At 41.8% G+C, this 25,614-nt stretch overlaps 1 protein-coding gene across 1 annotated transcript in view; it reads right to left on the minus strand.

Annotated features, from left to right (window-relative positions):
• ADAMTSL3 (ADAMTS like 3) overlaps positions 1 to 25,614 on the minus strand; it is a 157,278-nt gene that overhangs the window by 67,120 nt on the left and 64,544 nt on the right. Inside the window, exons 4-7 of the mRNA XM_081337175.1 lie at positions 20,039 to 20,166; positions 18,527 to 18,572; positions 10,969 to 11,205; positions 75 to 201 (exon numbers count right to left, since the gene is read on the minus strand). Of these exons, the coding sequence (XP_081193301.1) occupies positions 75 to 201; positions 10,969 to 11,205; positions 18,527 to 18,572; positions 20,039 to 20,166 (538 nt within the window). The remainder of the gene's footprint in view (positions 1 to 74; positions 202 to 10,968; positions 11,206 to 18,526; positions 18,573 to 20,038; positions 20,167 to 25,614) is intronic.

The following is a 25,614-nucleotide window of genomic DNA, read 5'->3' on the forward strand; positions in this document are numbered from 1 at the left end:
TAACTGCCCTGTGGACAATACCATAGGAAAATTCCAAGGATACATTACACATACCTGAGTTGCTGGAGACTTACTTTTTTCTGAGGAAAGGTGTGTCTTAGTTTGCCCTCTCACCAGCCGGCAGGTGGAACTGTCACCTGAGCAGACACCACAGTTGTCTTCTTTGGCGTGACTTCCAAGCTGTCGATCACAGCCCACGGCCTGCCAATATCAACACTGGAGTCAGAAGGACAAAACTGACATAGGCCACTCAGTTCTTCTAGAACAAAAATATCACATATTTTCTTTCTAAGTTGCCTTCAGTCCCTCAAAAATATAATTTGGCTTCTTAACATTTCAGTGGGAAAGGTGCTTTAAAGTAATTATTCCTTAATGGATTTAAGTTTTAGGCCATAACAATTAACCACTCCTGGTGTCCCTGCCTAATAGGATAGGATAGGATAGGATAGGATAGGATAGGATAGGATAGGATAGGATAGGATAGGATAGGATAGAAATTAGAAAGAACAGAACAGAACAGAATAATAACTTTATTGTCACTTTGAATGTACACTAATTGGCATACATTAAAATGAAATTTCATTGCATACAGCTCTCAAAGGGTCACCACCTCCAATTAACACTACATAAACGTGACAAAAATAAATAAATACAGAAATATGCTTATATGCAATTATGTAAATATTTAAGATGTCTGTGTTAGTCAGAAAAACACTATTCTGTCTCCCAGCACTTGAAGTCAGAGAAACTCAATCACTGTGAGGTTAAAGAAGTTAGTTTTCATCACGTACAAAACAAGAAAGCTTAAGCTTTGGGAAATTATTTGTTTCTAGACTTCTCTGCAACTAAGACCCAAGATACTGGATAGAATCGGTGACCGCAGTATCACTCTTAATTGGCAATATGGCAGTTCTGAGATCCTTGTAGGTATCTCTGTGCAGTTCCCAACTAACAAAATTCAATTTAAGCAGCTTATTGTTACGTTTCCTTTCGTACTCAATTTCTCAACCTCGTTCCCTACTTCAAGTTTCTAAGCCTATCTCAATTAAAAAACATGAGCTGCCTTGGGGAAAAAAAATAATGCTTAGAATAAGTCCCCTGAGATCAAGTCAATGATTTAAGTCATGATTCAGGTTCTCTCCCATTGATTCGGTGTACAGTATCTACCAATCTGTAATCTGATTCTACCTTAATCCAACCCACTGGTTTAATTCAATAAATCTTTCATACATCTAGCCCTCATTCCTTTCTTTTTACAGGCAACACGGAGAAAATTAAATTAGAAGGAAAATGTTATTTGAGGGGAAAGGGCCCTTAACCTTAAAGTAATTTCATCCTACTTCTGTATCGGCTTGTCAGTCTACAACTTCGAAAAAAAGAGAAAGAAGTACATAGTTTTAATAAACTTTTCTGCTTTTTCTTCAATGTAAACATTTCCCAGGCAGGATAGGCATTTATTCATGTACTGTTTTAAGCTGCCCCCTTATTTTCATAAACTTTTCCTCAAATATCTACACATTTGTACTGTGATTTGAATAGAAAGTGATATCACAACACTTGTAAGCATACTACAGCATAGCCTGTGTGAATTCTAGTAGTTACCGCACCAGGGAGAGTTGGGTTCAAGTCTGCCCTTGGGCCTAGAAAGTCAGTGGCAACTTTGGATCCGTCTCTCTCTCTCTCTAAATGTTACTTCTCATACCCAACTTGAAGCCTTAATACAGAATAGAGCTGGAAGGGACTGCTCAAGCAGGAGACCTTATACCATTCCAGACAAGTGGCTGTCCAGTCTCTTCTTAAAAGCCTCCAGGGATGGAGCACCCACAACTTCTGAAGGCAAAGCTGTTCCCCTGGTTTGTTTATTTATTTATTTATTTATTTATTTATTTATTTATTTATTTATTTATTTATTTATTTATTTATTTATTTATTTATTTATTTATTTATTTATTTATTTAATTTGTATACCGCCCTTATCCCGAAGGACTCAGGGCAGTGAACAGGGCAATACATAATAAAAACAAGATACAAAAATTAAAAATTATTAAAAAGTAATTAAACAGCAATGCCCGTAATAAATTAGTACAGATTAAAAGTTAAAACCAATTTATAAAACCCGACCCCATCCCATCAGGCCAGGCCAGCTTGTTCAAAAAGGTGGGTTTTAAGATCAAGCCGGAAGGAGCGGAGATCAGGCGCCATCCGGAGCTCGACCGGAAGATGGTTCCATAAATCCGGCACGCCCACAGAGAACGCCCTCCCCCCTGGGGGCCACCAGTCGGCATTCTTTGACCGGTGGCACCCTGAGGAGGCCCTCTCTGTGGGAGCGTACTGGGCGGAGGGAAGTTGACGCCGGCCGCAGGTGCTCCCCAAGGTATTCCGGACCCATGCCATGTAGGGCTTTGTAGGTCATTACTAACACCTTGAACCTAATTGTTCTCACTGTTAGGAAATTTCTCCTTAGTTCTAGGTTGCTTCTCTCCTTGATTTAGTTTCCATCCCTTCCTTCTTGTCTTGTCTTCAGGTGCTTTGGAAAATAGGTTGACCCCCCCCTCTTCTTTGTGGCAGCCCCTCAAATATTGGAAGATTGTTATCATGAGACCCCTAGTTTTTTCATTAAACCAGACATACCCAATTCCAGCAACTGTTCTTCATATATTTTAGCCTCCGGGCCCTTAAATCATTTTACTTGCTCTTCTCTCCACTCTTTCCAAAGTCTCAGCATCTTTTTTATAATGTGGTGACCGACGCTGGATGCAAGATTCCAGGTGTGGACTTACTACGGCTTTATAAAGCGGTACTAATACTTTACCTTGATTTCGATACTTTCATTTCATGCGGTTGAGCTTAAAAGGCTTGAATTCTTCTGAAAGCAACTGCAGCTCAGTAAAATAATTCGTGATCACTTTTTAAAGGTTGTTTCTTGAACATGGGATACATCTAATTTATTAAGAAGGCAAAGTTTCAAGTACATAGAGAGCTGAGCAGGAAAACTGCCTGGCAGCTCATATTCACACTTCATCTCAGCCAACCATAGAGGACCCAAGTTTTCAACAATTAAGGCATTTGTTCAGCTTAATGCACCTCATATTGTTGGCTATTTACTGAGCAATGGGATTAACTATGACTATTACAGGCAGATTGGGAAAACATCTGCAACCTTTTAGGGCATATCCAGAAATAATTATAAATAGCTTTTTCCCTTTATTTTATTTTATTTTTTAAAAAAATAACCCTCTAGGATTGCCTCAAATGAAATAAGTGACAGTGCTTTTAAGCAAAAGGAATTAATGGAAGAACTGGGACTGTGTCAAACTATTAAAACAAACCATCATCGTATAGCTGCAAAAGGTGGCAAAAATGTTATAATGGTCAGATTATAGTAAATGCTCCAAATAATAAGGGTTTGTTTATGTGTGTACATGTTTGTGGGTTTATTTGCAGAGAGACGGGCAAAAAAAAGAGAATGTGTATATCGGAAGAGCTGTGAAGTTTTTACCTATAACAGAAATGTTTAAAAATAGCTGAATGGCAAAAAAAGTATGCATCATATAGGCGTTGCTTATCCAAAAGTTGTACTTCAAAAGAATTCTGAATGCTTTACTCAAGCCAGAATATTATTTAAAGCCAATGCTTTGGTGAAGATTTAATAATTTTTTTAATTTTTTAATTTTAATTCCATTTATATCCCGCCCTTCTCCGAAGACTCAGGGCGGCTTACAAGCTTAGCAGTAGCCTTCATTCTATGTATATGCCTGCTTATTAGGGCTTTCACACCCACCCCCCCAAGCGGCATTATTACAAAGTCACCTTAATTGCCCCCAACAATCTGGGTCCTCATTTTACCTACCTGGGAAGGATGGAAGGCTGAGTCAACCTTGAGCCTGGTGGGACTCGAACCTGCACTAATTGCAGGCAGCTGGTGTTATTTAAGGAGGCATTAGCCCACTGCTCCACCAAGGCTCTATATAATCAGCACTATATTCAGCTAATGCTTTGGAGAAAAATCAAGGGTGGATAAATGCCATCTGAAGTGTCTTTGAATGAGATGAATCCTGCTTTTGTCTCTATTTTCTTGAGAACTATTGCCACCTTCAACTAACTGAGGGGGTGACATGTAGGTGATGAATCAGCAAGTCAATGGGGTGGTTTTCCTTACTTCTGAAGGTAGGATCTGAGCAAGCAGCTCAAAGTGACAACAATTTCCACTAAAAGTTAGAACACCTATTTAATAATGAGGACCCAGATTGTTGGGAGCAATAAGCTGACTTTGTAATAATGCCGCTTGGGGGGGGGAAAGCCCTAATAAGCAGGCATATACATAGAATGAAGGCTATTGTTAAGCACATTGATTTGTGCTTCTTAGATTGTAAGCCGCCCTGAGTCTTCGGAGAAGGGCGGGATATAAATGGGATTAAAAATAATAATAATAATAATAAAACAAGCCATCTTGGAAGTTGACACTCTCCTTATAGAGGGTTCAGACAGAAAGGATTGGCAATTACTTTTCTATTCTTCTTTCTGAACTACAACTCTTGGTGTCCCTCAGCCTTGGATGTGTAACTGAGTTCCTTAGACTGAAGTTCAACAACCTTTGGTGTGGGTCTTCCAACACCAGAGATTCTTAAGAACAGATTGGACAAGCATTGTCTGAAATGGTATAGGGTTTCTTGCCTGAGCAGGGGGTTGGACTAGATGACCTCCAAGGTCCCTTCCAACTCCGTTATTCTGTTGGGTTGTGCATTCTGAACGATACACATTAGAAGCAGATCTGAAGATGCCTAAATCCAGTCATATCACCACATCCATACCAATAAATTATACTAAAAGCTAAATTTCCACTAATTCATTCTTTGGGGAAAAGAGTATTTTTTTCTTTTTAAAGCAACAGCTTTAAAATACGAGAGAGAGTGAAAACTACAGTGACTGAATAACCCATCGTAATACAAACAAGAAGAGGTGAAGACTAAATTAGTCTTGATATATTAGAAGCAGTTATAGAACTTCATAAATATTTCTCAAAATGTAAATCCAGAAATCAGCACACACACAAAAAGTTTCCACAGCTGTTTCTATAGTTCTCCCTTCTCATTTGGATTCAGCCAACAAATTAGATTTAAATGAAAACCATGAACACAGGATGTTTCATTTCGATATGTGAAGGTTAATGCAGAACTGGCCACATTCAAGAATGTTCATTTCTTAAGCAGATGGTAGGATTTAAATGTCACCAAAAAGAAAGGGTGGAGGGAAAGAGGAGAAGACCAAAAAAAGAGGCAAAGTCAAGACAGTAAACATAGCGCTATCTAACACACTGATCATACCTAGCAAAGTATCTTGAGAAATTATTTTAATCTTGGCTTATCCAAAGAAGTTACATGCTGAGTGTAATGAGAGAAGCTTCCACAGTTCACCTAATTCTGGTCATTCTCACAGAATCCCAGCCAGAGAGATGGGAAAAATAACTGTAATATTACTACTAGTGGCAGTGACGAGATCAAGTGCTAAGATGATGCACTTTTCTTTGCGACACGCAACCACCCTGTGAAGATTTGTGAGTGATCTGAAGGCAACTTCCACAGAGGAGAGAGAGGGGCCTACTTTATGTACTGGCCTCTGAGCTTTACTTACGCCTTATCTTTCGATAAGCAACTTGATCCCTAAGGGACCACCGGGGGATCAATAAATATTTCCTCCGATTGCCTTAAAAGTTGTAAACAGAAGGCCCTTGAATTATGTCCAATTGGAGAAGTACCACCCACCTTTGTACCTTTGCTGAAATGTGAAGATGGTTGGAATAGCCCCCCAAATAACTTCACAACCCCCCAAAGAGGTTGCAAATGGGGAAGAGGGAGCTTGAGTTTCGAATGTGCAATGCCACCAACGGATCACATTTTCCCCGTTGCATCGCCATCTAAATTTCACTGTTCCTGCCAAACCAGAAGGAAGCACACTCTGCCTTGCTCTGTTGGTGGACACTGGAGTAGCGTGTCTTCATGATGACAATCCACTATGATCTGCCTTAGGTGCTTTGTGACCCAAAATGGGATGCCAGGTGTTTAAAACAAGAACAGTTGAGTGACCATATGTTTTTTCCCCATAACATTTATAAGCCACAGCTTCTTCACATGTGTTCATGATGGGAGCAGGAAGGATTTTAAATGCAGCACTGGGGATTTCTTTTCACACTAAACAAGAAGTACAAGAATGAAACAATTGGAAATTTGTGCTCTATCATATAGTTTCCTAGTCATGAGTGCTTCCTCTGCTGTAAATCTATTGCTATCTGATCTCTTGACTTAGGCTTAATGGCCCTTCATCTGAGCAACATCTGCAATGGTCAAGAGATCTGTCCCACACAACAGAATTCTTCATATAGGGCTTTTTTCCTGAATTTGGAACCTATTACATTTGGAACCTATTAAAGCACGAAGAACTTTTTATTTATCAAATGTGGGCTGCAGATCAGAAGAGCGTCCTGCACCAGTGGAAAGACTTTACTGTAGCCAACTTAAATCCTGGATGGAAGGTATGGTTACACTGTCTACATGTGAAATGACTTTCTACCAATATCTTTCAGGTCCTTCTGGACAATTTTGTGTCCTCCTGGCTTGGACAGTAGGTAGAAGATTGGAACTCCTTGGACTTCCATTAACTCAAATTTCAGAATGGAATCGTTAAGGCAGAGATGGCAGGTAAAAGATGGGGATATGGCGATCATTCTTGACCTGTTTGAGTGAGCTCAAGCAGAGTGGGCTTCTGCTTGATCTACTGCTTGGGGGACAATTGTTCGGCGAGTTGGCATACGATCTCTGCTCCTGGGTAACCAGAAATGGTCTCACTCCCTTGCTCATAGGAGAATTTCTGAAAACCTAGAGCCTTTTAATTTGGAAACTCCAAATAGTTTATATGGTAACCAGAGTCAGGCAAAGGTATGATTAAGTTTCCCACAGGTGCTTTTTCAGGAGGCAACTTTTTTCTTTGAAGACGTTTCGCTTCTCATCCAAGAAGCTTCTTCGGCTCTGACTGGGTGGTGGGGAATGGAAGGATTTATACTCCTTGCAGACAGCTGGTTGTTTGCATTCTTGAGGTCACTTTGAAGTTTACCTGTGTGTCCAAGATGTCTCACTACTCAGGTGACCCTGAGGAATGGCAGGGGTGTTCTTGGTGGCTCCTTGGTTAGGCTGTTGTTTACTGTTGAATTGTTTGTCTAATAATTTCCAGTAAAACAAAGCCTAAAAGCTATTGCTAAAAGTATCAAAAAGAACCCTACTTACAGATACACACACACACACACACAGAGAGAGAAGTGAAATACTAGAGACTGATGCTCAGACAACATTAAACATTTCGCCCTTCCCTTCTGGGGAATATACTAAAAATATAGCAGTAAATATTAATGAAGCAGAACTTGTCAATTCCAGATACAGATTTTTTCCCCCATGATAGAAGAAAAATGGCAGAGAGAGGGCCATTTTCTTAGGTGTGGTGTGTTTGTTTTTAACCAAGGTGGCTACGCTGTTATGTGCTGGAGTAATTGTAGGTAGGAATGAAAACTCCATTAAAATCACATAAAATCCAGGGCAGTGCACCGTAAGGCTGTCGTAATCCCAGTGCTATATTTTTGCCAAATGTCTCACTTTTTCCCTGAGTGTACACCTACTCTTCTCATCAACCATGTCAAAAGGTTTTTTGAATTGCTCACGTTCAAGCGTTTAATAGAATGGTAGCAGCTGCTTTGCCAAAAAGAAGGCTAATTGCAAAACCATGCACATGCTAGGTAAAATTATTCCTGTATATATATATATATATATATATATATATATATATATATATATATATATATATATATATATATATATATATATATATATATATATATATATATATATATATAATAAAAGTGGGAGAATCATATTAGTTAAGGGGCACCTTTGAGGTTGGGAAACTCAAAGCGAGCCTTTATCCCCATTTTTTAAATCTATATGTGTGGATAATTTTACATTTTGTGTTTCAAAACTGGTTCACTGCTAGCAAAGTATAAGTAAATCCAGGCTGGGATATCTCTGTAATCCAAGGATCCAGCTTTGCTAAATGTATTGCTTGTCTTCAGATATGGCTCTGGGTGTGAATAAAATATGATTTTCGTTTATCTGAATAATCTCGGATCTTTCTTCTCATATTTTTCATAGTAGGTCCTGGGACAACATTCGCCTGAGTACAGTTTCAACTCATCCCTAAAGAGACCCACATGATTACTTGAAAACGGATGTTCCGAATTTACTCTCACGGATGCACATACAATAACTTGGATCGCTGCAAACAACTGAATTGAAAAGCCGTGTAGAAGGAAAGAGATCCAGGGAAGGACCCACCATTCAGTAATATGGTATGTAGTTTTGACAAGACATTGATGGAATACAATAGCAACATGGGAAGCTTCATTGACCTGCTTCCCACCCAAATCTGAAGCCAGAATCCTCCCTACACTGAAGCTCTCTTCTTCCAAGACTCTTCTTTACAGAGTGAAAGTCCTTAAAGAGACAGGACTTTAACACAGAATGTGGTATTCCTTGCCTTTCTTTCAGTCCCCATAGAATGCAACTGCAGATTTACAGAGGGTTACAGTTCAGAGACTGGGAAGATCAATTGCTTAGAAGATGCAGGCTGTGAAAGTACAAATTTATCTAGATCGCCTGGAGCTCAAACTCCCAAATTTTCTGGTCTTGAGTCCTAGAGCTTGTGGTCCTGATCTGGGAGATGTAGCCATTTCCCTGTAGAATTTGAGCCCAAGGTGAGCTCCTGACAATCTACCTTTCAGGTAGAAGATTCTTAGTTCAATCTAGTGAAAAGGACCTTGTGGTGGAACTTGGCACTGAGTCAAGGGGAGGAGTGAAACTACTAACTAGCCTTGCATTGCTTCTGGGGAGGAAGTGGCTGAAGGGAGATCGTCAAGTGGAGGACATTAGGAGTCAAGGCGGTTCAAGTGAATATAAGTGTATTGCATGCTAACACTCTCTACAACAGGGGTCTTCAAACTTGGCCCTTTTATGACTTGTGGACTTCAACTCCCAGAATTCCGCAGCTGGGGCCAAGTTTGAAGATCCCTGCTCTACAAGAATCTGAACTACTAACGGTCAAAGCAAACTGGTAGTAGATAAGAGTCAATGGAATTCAAGGTGGGCTGGAATTAGATCTCTTGTGGGCACGAAAGGATTCGAGATGTATGACATGCCTGACCCTTCCCTTGGGCTCAGCCTGGTCAACTACAGTGACCCTCCTCAAAACTTTGCACAATTTATCTAATATGAGCACTTTAGTCCAGTGGGACTCCTGCTTATAGATGGACAATCGTAAACATACCACTCTGATCAGCTCATTGCAGTGCAAATGGTCAGGAAAACAATTGCCCATATTTCTTCACAATCACTGCTAACCAGAGATGAGTCCTGGCTACAAGAGATGTGGTTGGCACAAAACATTACAGCCTAAAGTGGCTGATTTGGTTGGCTGGCTGCAATATGGCCACTCACAAAAGAAAAACACAGCTTATTTTTCACCAACAAATCCTATAACTAGAAATCAGTATTCCCACTTTGTTTTAAATGTAGTTTACCCTTAGATCCGAAGCCAGAATCCTGGATTACTCTCAGCTTGCTTTTATTCTTTGTCCATTTCTCCTGAGGCTTGGCTAAACAAATCCAGAGAAAATGTCAACAATAGTGTAGGCTTGCTTTAGATTTGCTACCTAAATTATTACCTTGCCATAATGTGAAGCAAAAAGATAAGCCGCAATGTAATGTGGTGGAAAGTCAATTCTCATATCCTAAGCAGTGACAGCAAGGGAGGGGGAATGTCACCTTAGAGAAAGGGGAAGAAAGCTTTGTAATCTGATGCAGCCCATTACATATCAATCAGTCTGCTTGTCATAATTAATAATACGTAGGCTCAACAATCTAGTGAAAACTATGTGGCTGGGTAAACAGGGACCAGGCTTTAGCAGAAGAGCGAGCAAGCTTGGGAGAAAATTGTATGACCTTGGATCAAAGGTCCAATTCTAGCCTCATTCTGTTAAAAATATTGTTCTCCTTCCTTCCTTCTCCCCTGTGGGAGCTATCGTAGCCTCCATAAATTTTAAATCTATTTTTGACATTTTCTACAGAAATTCTGGAGGAAGCTTGAATTATCTTCAATCTGCAGTCGCCTTTTGCTGCTCATTCATCAGCTCTACAAGCACACTTATTTTAGGGTCAAGTGTAACTCCAGAGGCCTCTCCCAGAAGGAATTCCATACAGAAAGAAATGAAACAGGGTTCACTTTAGCACCTTTATTTTTCCATTAACTCTCCAGTTAAATGGGTCACTGAACAAGCTGACTATTCCCTCATGGCCTTTGCACATTTTATTATAGAAATGTTGCAGCCATCAATTCTCCAGGCCTACTGGGAGGAGGAGAGTCCAGGGCTTTTTTTGTCATAGAACGCTCAGAACGGAGTTCCGGCACCTTTTTTGGATGGGACCTTGTAGGGTAGGCAAGGCGGGTTGTATGACATGTGTGAGTTCTGGCACCTTTTTCTTTTACAAAAAAAGCACTGGAGGAGACTATTTGTACTAAGCAGAAGAACTAGATGTTAGATATTAAAATCAAAATTATATGGGGTTTTATGAGGGAGGGAGGGAGGGAGGGAGGGAGGGATGGAGGGAGGGAGGGAGGAAAGAAAGAAAGAAAGAAAGAAAGAAAGGAAGGAAGGAAGGAAGGAAGGAAGGAAGGAAGGAAGGAAGGAAGGAAGGAAGGAAGGAAGGAACCTTGGGATAAATACAAACGTGAACATTTCTACTGTATTCTGGTTAAAAAAAAATTCCAGATAGGGGCATCAAACTATTTGATTTGTGTCACGGTTGGCATCTTCATTTTCGCTAACTACCTTTACAGACACTCCTGGAAACCCAGATGCAAAAACTGCCGTACCTGACATATTCCACCGATGCACATATCCAAGGACTTGGCATTGCAGCGGGTGCCATCCAGAACTTTGGGAGCAAACTCCACAGTCAAAGGTCTCCCCAAAGCTTGGCACTTCAAGGCACATGGAGAGCCGGAGTCATCAAAGACGGGGATCCATTCATAAAAGTGTCCTTGGTACTTGACGTCATTGTAGGCTGAGCACTGCTGGGCACGGAAGTCACCAGAGTCTGCAAGACAGTTCTGGGGGGGAGGGGAGGATTATTATTATTATTTTCTAGTAAAACATTACTATTTCTTCCACCCTGCCCCCTTGAAACTCCACTTTTGTTTTAAGGCGACAGCCCTTTCTCATGTAACTCCATTTGACTTACTTCTAAGTCAACATTAGACGACTGAGGCTGTAAATTAGCCCACCAGGGAGATTAACTGCCTGCCCATTTTTCAAAGCCATAGAAAGAGGAGATTACAAAAGACTTCTAATTTTGCCAGCTGCATTTCCCCTCCCCCCCTACAAACACAGACACACACACAGACACACACACACCCCTGAACAGACTTTTGGAACAGTGTATTCCAAAACTAGGTTCCCACAAAGTCAAAGGGAGAATAGACCTCTTTCATACAGCTACCAATTACACCTTCAAAACCGTCAGCAGCCATTTGCTCCACAATGGTGTTCCATCCTCACGCAACTAGCCAGCTCTCCCTTTGCTGGACAATAGCCCAAAGCGAAAAACAGCAGCCAGCCAGAAACCAACCTCTTCCTTGCCTTGTGAGTTTTTCACAAGCATGGAGGCCACTCTGGCAGAAGTACAGAAAGCCGTCTCTCAGAACGGTTGGAAAACGCTGGAGCAACGAATGGGGGCAAAGCACACCGATATTGTTGCTTCAGGATGGGACTTCTAATGTTGGGATGTGTTCTTCCTTCCTCTTAGCAAGAAGGCACTGTCCACCCTCAGCTCAACAGGGACAATGCTAAATTGTATTGCTGAGTCTTCTCAGGAGAAGAGCTGGTTAACACTAAGTTCTAGATCCGGCATGTCAATGTCAGTCCAATGGAGACTGGATCCCTCTTTGCTTAGACCTAATAGGTGGGATCTCACCAGACTAAAGCTACAATCTTCTAGCCTCATAGATATACCCTGGGAGATTCTAGAGTGTGGCGACCTTGAACCTTTTGCTTCCTCCTCTTCCTCTCAAGCCCCAGGAAAATTAGAAAATCCAGGCAGTTCAAATGAGTATAAAGATTTATTGCAAGCTTAAGCTCTCTACAAGAATCTGAACTACTAGCGGTCAAAGAAAACTACCGGTAGATAAGAGTCAAAGGAATTCACGGTGGGTTGGACTTAGAGCTCTTGTGGGTGCGCAGGGACTCAAGACTGATGACACGTTTGACACCACCCCCTTCGGGCTCAGCCTGGTCATCTCCTACATCTCCATTCAGTTCAGGATTGTGCAGTCTCTTGTTTAGGTTGCCTTCTCGAGAATAATCTAGCTGACCGACATTGTGACTGTCTCCTCTCTGCTCTACCTGTCCTTGGATCAGGAGGAGGCATGGATTTCACTTTCTTCTCATTGCTAACGGGTGGCAGCTGCTCCTGGTTGTTGTCTGGAACCTCCTGGCCAACTTGCTGCCAGTTGTGGCTTGCCTAGCTCAGCCTGTCACTTGGCTGATCCACCCAGCTGAGGCTGCTTCATCAAGCTAGCATTCTCTGAGCCCTGATCCTGACTGACACTCAGCTCCACACTTTCCTCTGCCAACTCAATTCACCCTCCTCCTCTGAACTCACATCTGGTCCAGGGGTGATTCCATGACACTATTCCATCCCAGTCAAGCTCCTAGAAGCTCCATGGCATTGTGGGAGCCCAAAAGGGTGGTGCCAATCTCAGATCCATACTAATAACAAGGAGTGTAAATAAATGAGAGTCTACACTGTGCTTCTACATGTGGCCATGTTTTCTCTAGATAGATAGACATACATATGCACATAGATATGAGCACACAAGCAATTAATTGCTCATATTTATATGCTTCCAGGACCCTAAAATTATGCATGGAAGCCAAATCATGTTGGCAAGAACACAGCTGGCTCCTTCACATAGAAAAACATGCAATTTATGTGGAAATGGTCTAAACAATTTTTTTCCCTTCCAATGAATAGGACCCATAAGGATTATCTTAAACACTTCCATGTGCAAATCATAGCATCAGAATGTAACAGAAATGGAAACACAAAACATGGGGCTTAAGGAAGACTGAAAAATGTCACAGTTTACAAGGAACAGCTTGTACAGATTGTTGTCCTGGGAGGCAGATTAAAAATATCTTCGGGCAGATAGAAGTTACTGTTTTCAAACTATGCAGGTGAAGTAGTATGGGTTCATTCAGACTTTTATTATGTTCTCAGATCAATACAAGAAATATATTCATAAGTGACCTGTCAGCAACCATAAAATAGACTAGCTTACAAAACTGGTAAAGCAAAATTAAAAGACACTTATAAAATAGATTGATAGGGGCAAGCGAATGAAATAAAAAGAGAAGCAATCTAAGTCCAGACAATAAATGAGATAATATGTAAAGTTACATGAAATACACCAAGGTAGCAGGAATTTGAGCTGTCAAATTTTCACCAATCTTAACATGCTGCTACGCAAAACCTGCACACACTGTAATAAGTAGTAGTTTGTCTAAATCTAGCATCTGAGCAAAGCTTAATTAAAGAAGATATGGAGGAGAAACTAATTTTGCAGAGACACCGAAGCCAGAATAATAGCTGAGGCCAAAGAAAGCATTCAGGCTGAAACAGTTGTGCAATTTTGACTTAAATCACACTTACAAATAAATATACAGAATTGTCTGTGCACTGCCATCACTTGGTTTGACTCAGGTGACAAGTCCTATGCATTTTTAAATGCACATTCAGCAATGCAAAATGAAGTTGAGCAAGACAGATTTTATTTCGGAAAGAGGGAAGCCATTGGAAATTATAGTGAAGATTCTAGATACTTCCCACCATGTGTTGGACTTGAGTCACCCATGGGCGTGTTCCTGGAATTAATGACAGAAATTTGTTATGTGGCTCAAGCCTCATAAAATTCATCCAAGGAAGGGTGGAGAAAATTGGAACAATTCAAAGTATTAGCGGGGGGGGGGGGACTAACAAGCCTTGTGTTGTCTTGCTGAAGTTGATTGTCACTTCTTGAATGCAAAGATAGCACATGTAGTCCTCATTTAGCAACCAAAATTGGGATTGGCAACTTGGTTGTTAAGCGAAGTTGTTAAATGAAGCCATGACTGTACTTATGTTCTTACTTCAACTTTCTTTTTCTTTATAGACCTGCGATGGTGGTCAATGCAAAAGTTGGTTGCAAAGTTTCTTTTTCATCACTATCACAACTTCAAAAGCTTCAAAAACGGCTGTTAAATGAGAATGGCCTTTATACAGCTGTGCTATGGGGAAATCAGCTGATTGAAACTTTCCCAAGACAGAAGAATTAGCTACAGGGCAAAGAACAACAAATAAAACTTCTACAACTTGGTTATGAAACCTGCATTTGCTTGTCCTTTTAACTTCACCTTTGGAAATCTTCCAGTGATTCGGGGCACTATTCTATCACCTTAATTACTGTATCTGGTCTTCTGTCTAGTCTCCTGAATTGCTTGGATCAGTTCTCACGGTTTGCAGGCTTCGTGATGGTGCAATCTTTTCTTTCCCGTCAAGCTTCAATCGAGCACACATTCCTGATTCTGACTTTGGATTCCTCCTTTGGCATGGGCCTTGATTCTGACTCTCTGCACATTTTGGCTTTAGACCTTTCCATGGAAACACGCAACAGCAAAGGATGTTAACATCTGAAAGCAGCCTACATCCACCAGTACCAAAATTTGGGGAAAGATGTGAGAGACGATCCGCAGAGCCTCCAGGAAACAATGTTGCGTCGGATGACAAGATAACTGCAGCCAGCTTATTTTATGAATTGCACTTACAAAAGCTTGGAGATCGTTTCCAGACCTCTGACAAAAATGAAGAGTTTTGCTCCAAAAAGAGAAGCCATACGCAAACACTCTCTACAGTTCTTACACAATGTGAAAAAAGGAACCCAATCCAATTACACTGATAAAATGCAAAGAAGAAAACACTAGAGTATGTGTTTATGGATCGTGAAAGTTGGAGTACATTAAGAAAAATTGTACAAATAGTTGCTCATTAAAGAAACTAGGAACCAGAGATTCCATCCTTGGCATGTTATCTAACCCTTTTCCCTTCAAAGCGCCTGTTAGAGATGTTACTTGGATGCCTGAAGCAATGGACTTGGACTCGTCTTGGCTTCCGATGTCCAGAATTCAATGGAAGAGAACTCAAAGTCAAAACAAGCTATATCAGACATGTCAAACACAAGGCCCGGGGGCCAGATCCGGCCCGTGAAGTGGTTTCATGTGGCCCGCGAAGCCATCCTGGAAACAGTGAGGGAACAGCCCCCAATGCCTTGGCCCTGGCCCAGAGACCCTCCTTCTGCCAGAGACCCTCAGACCTGTCCCACTCCTGCCCAGGCCCCCATAGGCACCCTTCATGCGAACGATGTAGAGCTGGCCATGCCCACCCAGTAGGCCATACGCACTCTAGCCACGCCCACCCAGTAGGCCACGCCCACCCAGGCCACACCCACCCGGCCCCTTGAGGGCAACCGCAATGCTGATGCGGCCCTCAATGAAATTGTGTTTGACACCCCTGAGCTATATCATGAAAAGGCTATTATTCACAACGACCTCTTTTTCAGGCAATAACTATGGGTAGTCCTTGACTTACAACAGTTCATTTAGTGACTGTTCAAAGTTACAACAGCACTGAAAAAAGTTGTCACAGTTCCGACAGATGAAACCCTTCAAAAGAACTTGGAGGCATTGTTTTCCTTAAAGAATCTTTTATTCGGGAAACAAAGAATAGGCACTACATAGCTGAACCCAAAACCTAAATTCCCCTCCCCTGGATACAAAGTAACAAAGTACAATTCTCACCCCCCAATACATAGTCATAAATCACATTCCCCAATTAGCTTGAAGCACGGGCTTTCCCCCCAGCTCTCCAGCCCGCCAAAACGTTATTAGCTCTGGAGCCAGTTTGTCCTTGGATTCCCACAGCAGAGTTATTATTATTATGGCTAACTGAACTCTCATCCCCATCCCTCCTCCCAGCACCAACTAATTCTGAAAGCATAGAGAAAATGGCTGCAATTTCATCTGTTGTCAAAGCAAGAACATCCGATGTTAGCAGTGTTGACAAAAGTGACATGACTGTTTTTTTTACACACTTATGGTCGTCGCGCCATCCCCGTGGTCACATGATCAAAATCCAGATGCTTGGCAACTGGCATGTACTTACGACGGCTGCAGCGTCCTGGGGTCATAGGATCCCCTTGCACAACCTACTGACAAGCCAAGTCAACAGGGAAGCCAGATACACTTAACAACCTAACTTAACAACTGCAGTGATTCACTTAACAGCTGTGGCAAGAAAGATCATAAAATGGGGCACAACTCACTTAACAGGGACCACCTGCTGCCGGCGTCGACTCCCCTCCGCCCTGTGCATTCCCACAGAGAGGGCCTCCTCAGGGTGCCTCCGGTCAGAGAGTGTCGGCTGGTGGCCCCCAGGGGGAGGTCCTTCTCTGTGGGCGCCCCGGCTTTATGGAATCAACTGCCGGTGGAGCTCCGGATGACACCGGATCTCCGCTCCTTCCGGCGCGGGTTAAAGACCCATTTATTCGAACAAGCTGGCCTGGCCTGATGGGGGAATGTCAGGGTTTTTATGGGTTTTTTACTATTGATTGTTTTAACTGGGCAATTTATTTAATCTTTTTTAACTTTTGTACTTCTATTTATATGCCCTGTTCACCGCCCTGAGTCCTTCGGGAGAAGGGCGGTATAAAAATCCAATTAATAATAATAATAATAATAATAATAATAATAATAATAATAATAATAATAATAACAACAACAACAACAACAACAACAACAACAACAACAAATGTCTCATTTAGCGACAAAAAATTTAGGCTCAATTGTGGCCGTAAGTTGAGGACTACCTGTATAAGCAATTGTAATTATATGGACTGCTTCAGGGTTTCTGCTGCTACCTGTCTCAAGCACCGAAAATTCACAAGGTCCTGCTGAACTATAAGGACAAGGGGTTAGACTAGAAGATCTCCAAGGTCTCTTCCAGGCCTGTGCAACTTCACATGAAGTTAAAGAGGTGGTTTTTTTCTGGTCTGTTGCTGAAGTTCTTAAATTTACAAGGTTTAGTCATAAGCTCATAGTGGTCGCTTACTTCCATGATAAATATCAATATAGTCCTTCCTTCTTCCAGGTTTTCAAGAAAAGATTGGACATTTGTTTGCCCAGGATGTAGAAGGATTCCTGCGTTGGGCAAGGGATTGGACTAGAACAGGGCTTTTCAACCTTTTCACTCATTGTACCACTTTTAGGATATGGCAACATCCGAGTACCACCAGTCACCTAGCAAGGTCTCAAAAACTTGATGACCAAAAAAGGAAAAAAGTGATGAAGTACAGATAGTCCTCGACTTACAACAGTTTGCTTAGTGACTGTTCGAAGTTACAATGGCACTGGAAAAAGTGCCCCCCAAGCCACAGCCGAGCAAGACACCTGCCTGCCCGCCCGGTGGCGCTCTTCCTCCTGTCCGAGGTTTTCATGGTTGTGAGCATTTCTGTTGAGGATTGGCAGCGGGGATGGGGTGGAGGGTGTTTGTTTTTTATTCCCCCCGTCTGCTGGGTGGTTGCAGCAGGTTTTGGTCACTTCACATGACCCTGGGACACTGTGACCGTCATAAATATGAATCAGTTGCCAAGCATCGGAATGTAAATCACAAGACCCTGGAGATGCTGCAAGATTCCAGCTGATCGGTGCTTCTTCTAGGCTCAGCAGAAGCGCCAGGATAAGCGCTGAGCTCCAGCTGGAGCCTGGTGCTGATCCTGGTGCTTCCGCTGAACCCTGACAGCCCTGCAGCTCCAGCCATCTCTCGCTCAGGCTTGTGCGGTACTGCCACCGGTTCAGTTCATTCACCTCCCCCGCTACCATTTTTCTAGGATGGTCGCATACCATCTGCCAGGTGCCAATGTACCACAGGTGGTACCCGTACCACTGGTTGAAAAGCCCTGGACTAGAACATTTCCAAGTCTCTTCCAACTTTACGATTCTATCTATCTATATATTGTCATCCAATTCAACTCCCTGTAAATTTCTAAATTTGAATCAATCCATTTAAATCAATCCACTTCAAATCTCCCTCAAAATTAAAGTTAATACATTGCTACTAACTTAGCATCCGAAGAGCTGTATTTTTCCTATACATTGCACAAGTATTTCACTTCTGAACAGTTAATCTCACTGTTAGGAGGGAAAATAAATATTCTGGACTCTGATCCTCCCCTGTTTTCCCCCTTCTTTTAGTTTCACAAAAGAAGGCAAGTTGCCAGAACTTGAAAGCTGTTTGATCTGGGAAAGCAAGAACAGTCAAACAAAATTAGGGATCAGACTTACATGATTGCTGCAGGTTTTATAACGGATATTTCTGCCTTCACAGTTTCTGAAAGACAAGAAAAATAAAGCTTGAGTGAAGTTACTATAAAGAAGTCTCACTGAAAGTGAAGGCTGTAAAATTATTACATTTGATACATGCTCACGCACACACATATACAGTATACACATCTCACATTTAATTGTGTTTAAGAGGATGATGGCTTAACATAACAGTCCCACGAAGGAAGTTAATATTTTCTCCTAATGATTTTACAGCTGTGGAACAATCTCAACCTATTAAGTGAATTCTGAAACACAGTGCACCAGATTGTACAGGACTCACTAGCAGAAGCCTGCTAGGTATCAGAGAACACTATTTACGAGCAGATACTCAACTTATTCAATGCAGAGATCAGCACAGAAAGCCCAAGTGGGCAATGGGTTGGGAGCCTGTGAACAAGAAAGAAAAAGAGCAGGAAGAAAGGGTGAAGTCACCTCATCTCTCTCTACCACTGAATGGAACAAAGGTGATGGATGCTAAAACATATAAAGAACAGTTGCTGGAATTGGGTATGTCAGGTTTAATGAAGAGAAGGACGAGGAGTGACAGGATAGCAGTCTTCCAGTATCTCAGGGGCTGCCCCAAAGAAGAGGGAGTCAAGCTCTTCTCCAAAGCACCTTATGAAGGCAGGACAAGAAGTAACGGATGGAAACTGACCAAAGAGAGAAGCAACCTAGAACTAAGGAAAAATTTCCTGACAGTGAGAACAATTAACCAGTGGAACACCCTACCTCCAGAAGTTGTGAATGCTCCAACACTGGAAGTTTTTAAGAAGAGACTGGACAACCATGGTATAGGGCAGTGATGGCGAACCTTTTAGAGACCAAGTGCCCAAACTGCAACCCAAAACCCACTTATGTATCTTTGGGTGCTGGGTGGACGTGGCCCATTGGGTGGGTGTGGCCCATTGGGTGGGCGTGGCTGCAGTGGTAACGGCAGACTAGGTGGGACTAAAAAGTTCAACCAATCAATTCCAACTTTGCGAGATCTTTTTTTTCCCCGCGAGAAGTTGAAATTGATTGATTGATTGAACTTTATTATTTTTTTTGCACATGGCGGCGGAAGCCTAAATCGAAAAGGTTTTATAAAACCCAGCTGAAGGCCTAGGACTGGGGCGATGGTGTGCGTGCCGACAGAGAGGGCTCTGTGTGCCGTGTGTGGCATGCGTGCCATAGGTTCGCCACCACGGGTATAAGGTTTCCTGCCTGAGCAGGGGGTTGGACTAGAAGAAGTCCAAGGTCCCTTCCAACACTGTTATTCTGTTATACCTTCTGAAAACCCAGTGACCCACCTACCTATTGGTAGATTTCCACATTAAGCCCTTGGCATCCTATTCTGATGTTTTAAAAGTTCTTACTTGCTTGCATTTCAATTGTTCCCTCGTGGTGATACATTTAAGGCAAGCCACCCAAATTTCTAGTGCTGAGAGACTCCTGCATCCAACTTTACGATCTGGAATTTGAATGACCAACCTGCCATTTAAACATCGCCGCAGTGAATAGGAGGCACCTCCTCCACAGGTCCGCGAGCAATCACTCCAAGCTCCCCAGGCATCCCAACCACCTTCTTTATCTTCACTTGGCTGGGTGATTCTTGAAGTCTGGAAGCACAAGAGAAAGAGAAGCAATTCAGGAATCCAGAAAAGCTGCTTATTTTGAAAATCCTTAGGTGGCTTTTCATGGCAGGGAGATCAACTCCCACAGGTAGGATGCCTACACAGTCATGGATCTTGCAAGACAGAGAGGAAGATGAATATCTCCTTCCCCAAGAATATGACTTTTTCTTGCTGAATCTAGCAAAAGTTCCTCAAATGTCTTCTCAATGAAGAGAAGGACGAGGGGTGACAGGAGAGCAGGGTTCCAATATCTCAGGGGCCTCCCCAAAGAAGAGGGAGTCAAGCTGTTCTCCAAAGCACTTGAAGGCAGGACAAGAAGCAACAGCTGGAAACTAACCAAAGAGAGAAGCAACCTGGAACTAAGGAGAAACTTCCTGACAGCTAGAACAATTAACCAGTGGAACAACCTGCCTCCAGAAGCTGTGAATGCTCCAACACTGGAAGTTTTTAAGAAGAGACTGGACAGCCATTTGTCTGAAATGGTATAGGGTTTCCTGCCTGAGCAGGGGGTTGGACTAGATGACCTCCAAGGTACCTTCCAACTTTTATTATTATTGTTATTGCTATTGCCTCGTGTTGGAAGAGAATGCGCACAGCAGCTTACATAGAATTAATAACCAGACAGGCTTATAATTTTAAAGGATATGAAACTAAAGACAAAAGGATGAAGACTAAAGGCTAACTCAGGCATTAGTTCTTATTGCCTCATCGTTCCTAAAACAGCTACCAAAGATGAAGAAGGATTAGGTGATGACATCATGCCCAAACTAGTTCCAAAACTCTGAAATAGCAATAGCACTTAGGACTTATATACCGCTTCACAGTGCTTTACAGCCCTTTCTAAGTGGTTTACAGAGTCAGCCTATTGCCCCCAACAATCTGGGTCCTCATTTTACCAACCTCAGAAGAATGGAAGGCTGAGTCAGCATTGAACTCCTGGCAGTAGGCAGAGTTAGCCTCCAATAGCAACAGCATTTAGCACTTAGACTTATATACCGCTTCATAGTGCTTTACAGCCCATTCTAAGCAGTTTACAGAGTCAGCATAATGCCCCCAACAATCTGGGCCCTCATTTTACCAACCTCAGAAGGATGGAAGGATGGATCAACTTTGAGCTAGTGAGAACCGAACTGCTGGCAGTCGGCAGAATTAGTCTGCAACACTGCATTCTAACCACTGTGCCATTGGCTCAATGAAGTTCTGAATCTTCAACCTTCTCCAAAGTTCTGAATCCCTCCTTACCCTTTGGGAAAAGTGGGAAATCTCTAGGTATGGGGCAGCTTCTTGATGGTCTGATGAGTTGGTGAAGGAAAGGTATTCTCTATTATTATTTTTGTCTCTGTGTTCTCACACAATGTCATCCCTCACCTGAAGTTTTGCAAGCCTGGTACAGAAACACCCAAATTTCATGAAACTGAATTATTTCACAAGATCTGATGAAGCATGCAAACTGGACAGCCATATCAATCTAATAAATAAATATATAACAGTTAAGTTTAAAAGAATTAATTTAATTAATTTAGGAATCCAACCCCTGCCATATATTCGATATCCCATGTTTATTTAATTAATATAATTAGTCAGTAAGTTGTGGTCCAACCAATGGCCTTCTTGTTCTCATCAATTGCATAGACACATCTTTTAATGGTATTTTTTTTTAATTCAAGGAGTGGTATCTTTTGCCTTAATCTGAAAGAACAGTGGGCCCCAGATATCAACAACCAGAAAAACATGGGTCTAAACCAACAAAAACATTTTTAAAAGCTAATTACAGAGTAATCCCCCAGCAGTCTCTTAACAAAATATTGCTCTTCTCTGTACTTGTTATAGCTGATTATTGATTTAATTCCTAACTGTGAGCCAATTCAAGTTAAGCTATGCTCTTTGCTGATTTCACCCATTCCCTTGCTCTTTATTTGAATTTGGCTTCACAGTACAGTCAAATATAATACACAGATTTGATGAAAGCTGACAGCTAGTAAATCAAATATTATTTTGCTAGTAAACGATAGGCCAGCTCAAACTACTTTAAACTCCTTTTCCCATGGGATGAATTATTTGAACTGGCTGGAGTTTAAGTCAACAGTGTGGAAACTGATTTAGTCAGATGGTTATGAAGAAAGGCCTGACGGCACAAATGAGAACTTTGATCATCATCTATGGCAAATTAGATTTTTGGGAACTGGAAGTCCTTCAAAACAATTGGCCCTTATCTACATACTGAAAAAAAGAAATATGTCATAGCAGGAGAACAACTCCTGTTGGAAAGACCACGGTGGAGGACAAGGAGGCTGAGATAAGATTTGGTCCTACAGTTCTCACTACATACTTGCGAGAGAAAAGAAGGCTCGGTGAAATTATTGGAGCCTTTAAGTAAACACTCTTAGGACTGTGTTGGCCAAAGGCCACGCTGGCAGGAGGGTTGTTGGTGCTGAAAATATCACACTGCTCCCGGGTTCCTGCAAAGATAGTTATGCTCTGTAGGTCTAAGAGTTAAGGAAGAAAGGATCGGGCAGAATAGGAGATATGGCCCTTCCCTTTCCACGTACCACACCTCCGAATTGCAAGACAGGATGGGGGAAAAAATCTATAGTTTTACAGAGAGATTTCCATTAGTATCTGAGCTGTGGAGCTGAATCTAGTCCTGGTACCTTGATCTGGGCTGCAAACATCTGGATGGCTACTGGTCAGCCTTTGGAGGTAGACCAAACCTGAAAACTCAAAACACACAAGCTGGTACTATTTTTATTATGAGGTTGTAGTAAGAGATGTCTGAGGGTGCTCCCACCACCACCATCTTTCTATTTCATGAGAAGTGGGGAACGTTATATCTGAGACGCTTTCTCAGAGATAGAGATAGACAAACTAGATAGATAGATAGATAGATAGATAGATAGATAGATAGATAGATAGATAGGTAGGTAGGTAGGTAGGTAGGTAGGTAGGTAGGTAGGTAGATAGATAGATAGATAGATAGATAGATAGATAGATAGATAGATAGATAGATAGATAGATAGATAGGTAGGTAGGTAGGTAGGTAGGTAGGTAGGTAGGTAGGTAGGTAGGTAGGTAGATAGATAGATAGATAGATAGATAGATAGATAGATAGATAATATAGAGATGATAGATAGATAGATAGATAGATAGATAGATAGATAGATAGATAGATAGATAGATAGATAGATAGATAGATAGGTAGGTAGGTAGGTAGGTAGGTAGGTAGGTAGGTAGGTAGGTAGGTAGGTAGATAGATAGATAGATAGATAGATAGATAGATAGATAGATAGATAGATAGATAGGAGGGAGGGAGATGATAGACCGATTGATAGATAAAATGAGATTGGCCACCTCAACACCAGAGTAAATGCACTATTATTGTAATTGTTATTATATAATTAAAACAAAATTCGGTATTGTGGATAGATAAGCAAGCTGTTCTTTACAGAGAACAAAAACTTGCCTCAAGAAATCAACAATCAATTTTTTTTCCAAGACAAAGAGAAAAAGAGATGCAAGCAAGGTTACACAAGGAATAGTTTTCCAATTTGGATACACTTAAACCAAACTGAATGATTAGCACAAAAGCTTCAGGGGCAGGAACAAAGAGCTGTAAAAGTTTAATTATAATATAACTGTCAAGGGGCCCTTTCTTTCCAATATCTGACATCTGTTGAATGAATTGTCCAAAATTCTAAGAAGTTCCATAAAATAACAGATTTGTGTTGTTTGTTTTAAAATCAGTGGCCAATTTATCGTAATTCGTTATGAAATTTTCCAGGAATTCAGCAGTTTTATCCATGTAGCCATGTAAAAGTACCCCTCATAGCTCCTTCACTTGGCCAGGATTAATACATACATACTGTACATACACACACACATACATACATACATACATACATATTGCACATATACCACGTGTCTCTAAATTTGATAAGTAAATAAAAAATACATTCTATGTAACTTTCCACCCTTGTAAAACCATCCTTGTTTTTAATCTATGTCCACATATGGCTTCATACTTTCCTTTTGGCTAGGAAGGAAGGAAGGAAGGAAGGAAGGAAGGAAGGAAGGAAGGAAGGAAGGAAGGAAGGAAGGAAGGAAGGAGGGAGGGAGGGAGGGAGGAAGGAAGGAAGGAGGGAGGGAGGGAGAGAGGGAGAGAGGGAGGGAGAGAGGGAGGGAGGGAGGGAGGGAGAGAGGGAAATGGGAGAGCGGAAGGAAGGACGGGAGGGTGGGAGGGAGGATTGAATGGAAGGAAGGAAGGGATAGAAAGAGGGAGAGAGGGAGGAAGGGCCAGAAAGAGGGAGGCAAGGGGAAAGGACGGGTATGGTGGTGTCTAAACAAGTAAATGCCGAGAAGAAATTTATGGAATCCACAGCCCAGTTCTTTTTTCATGCTTTCTATTATTCTTTCTTTTTCTATTGTTCTTGAATCCTGGATTCTCTTTCAGTCCTTAGCCGTAGGCTGCCTCCTCTTTTCCTTTCTTTTGCCAACGGTGCCTAATGCCTTGTGGGGCACCGTCTCCATCCCTACACAAAAGGGTTTGGGTGTGGGTTGTGTCTCGCTTAACCAGCCAGTGGGAAATGGGAGTCTGCCAAGCCTCTTGGCCTGCTGCCTGGCACCGTGTTTCTGACGGGAACTTCAGAAGCCAAGAGAAGCAGGCCTCTATTTCACTGACATCTCCAATCTCCACAATTCTTCCAGAAATCAAGTGGTGAGAAATCACATAGAGCAATTCATTTCTTTCTTTCTTTTTTTTTCTCTCTCTCCCTTTTCCTAATTGCTGAATCGACTATTAATTCCACTCTTCAGGTGTCACGTAACGGTTTAATTGGCCGTAGCGAAATCTCAGCCCAGATGAAGCAACGCTACATTAGCTAACACAAAGAAACAAATAGTTAAAATAAGTGGAACTAGAAAAATTAATTGCTGGCCTAATCAAGGATAAAAGAATCGCCTGATATCAACTTTGGGAATCAAACGGGGGTTATACTTTAAAACTTTCCAATGCCTGAAAGATAATGCTTGGATTTGTTTTTCTGCTTAAACATTTATCTGGAGTAATAAAGGCAGGTTATGAGATGGACATGCCTTCCTTTCCCAAATTTTTATTGTTTTGGAATTCACTGCTACAAATATTTACCTTGATCCATCCCAAACAGAAGCCCTTTTAACTAACAACCGGCCCTTTACAAGTACAGAGAAGAGCAACAAAGATGATTGGGGGACTGGAGGCTAAAACATAAAGGGAACGGTTGCTGGAATTGGGTATGTGTAGTTTAATGAAGAGAAGGATGTGGGGGGACATGATGGCAGTCTTCCAATACCTCAGGGGCTGCCCCAAAGAAGAGGGAGTCAAGCTATTCTCCAAAGCACCTGAAAGCAGGACAAGAAGCAACGGATGGAAACTAGTCAAGGAGAGAAGCAACCTAGAAC

The sequence above is a fragment of the Vipera berus genome (genome assembly GCF_964194415.1).
Source record: "Vipera berus genome assembly, chromosome: 12".
Taxonomy (NCBI): Eukaryota; Metazoa; Chordata; class Lepidosauria; order Squamata; family Viperidae; genus Vipera; species Vipera berus.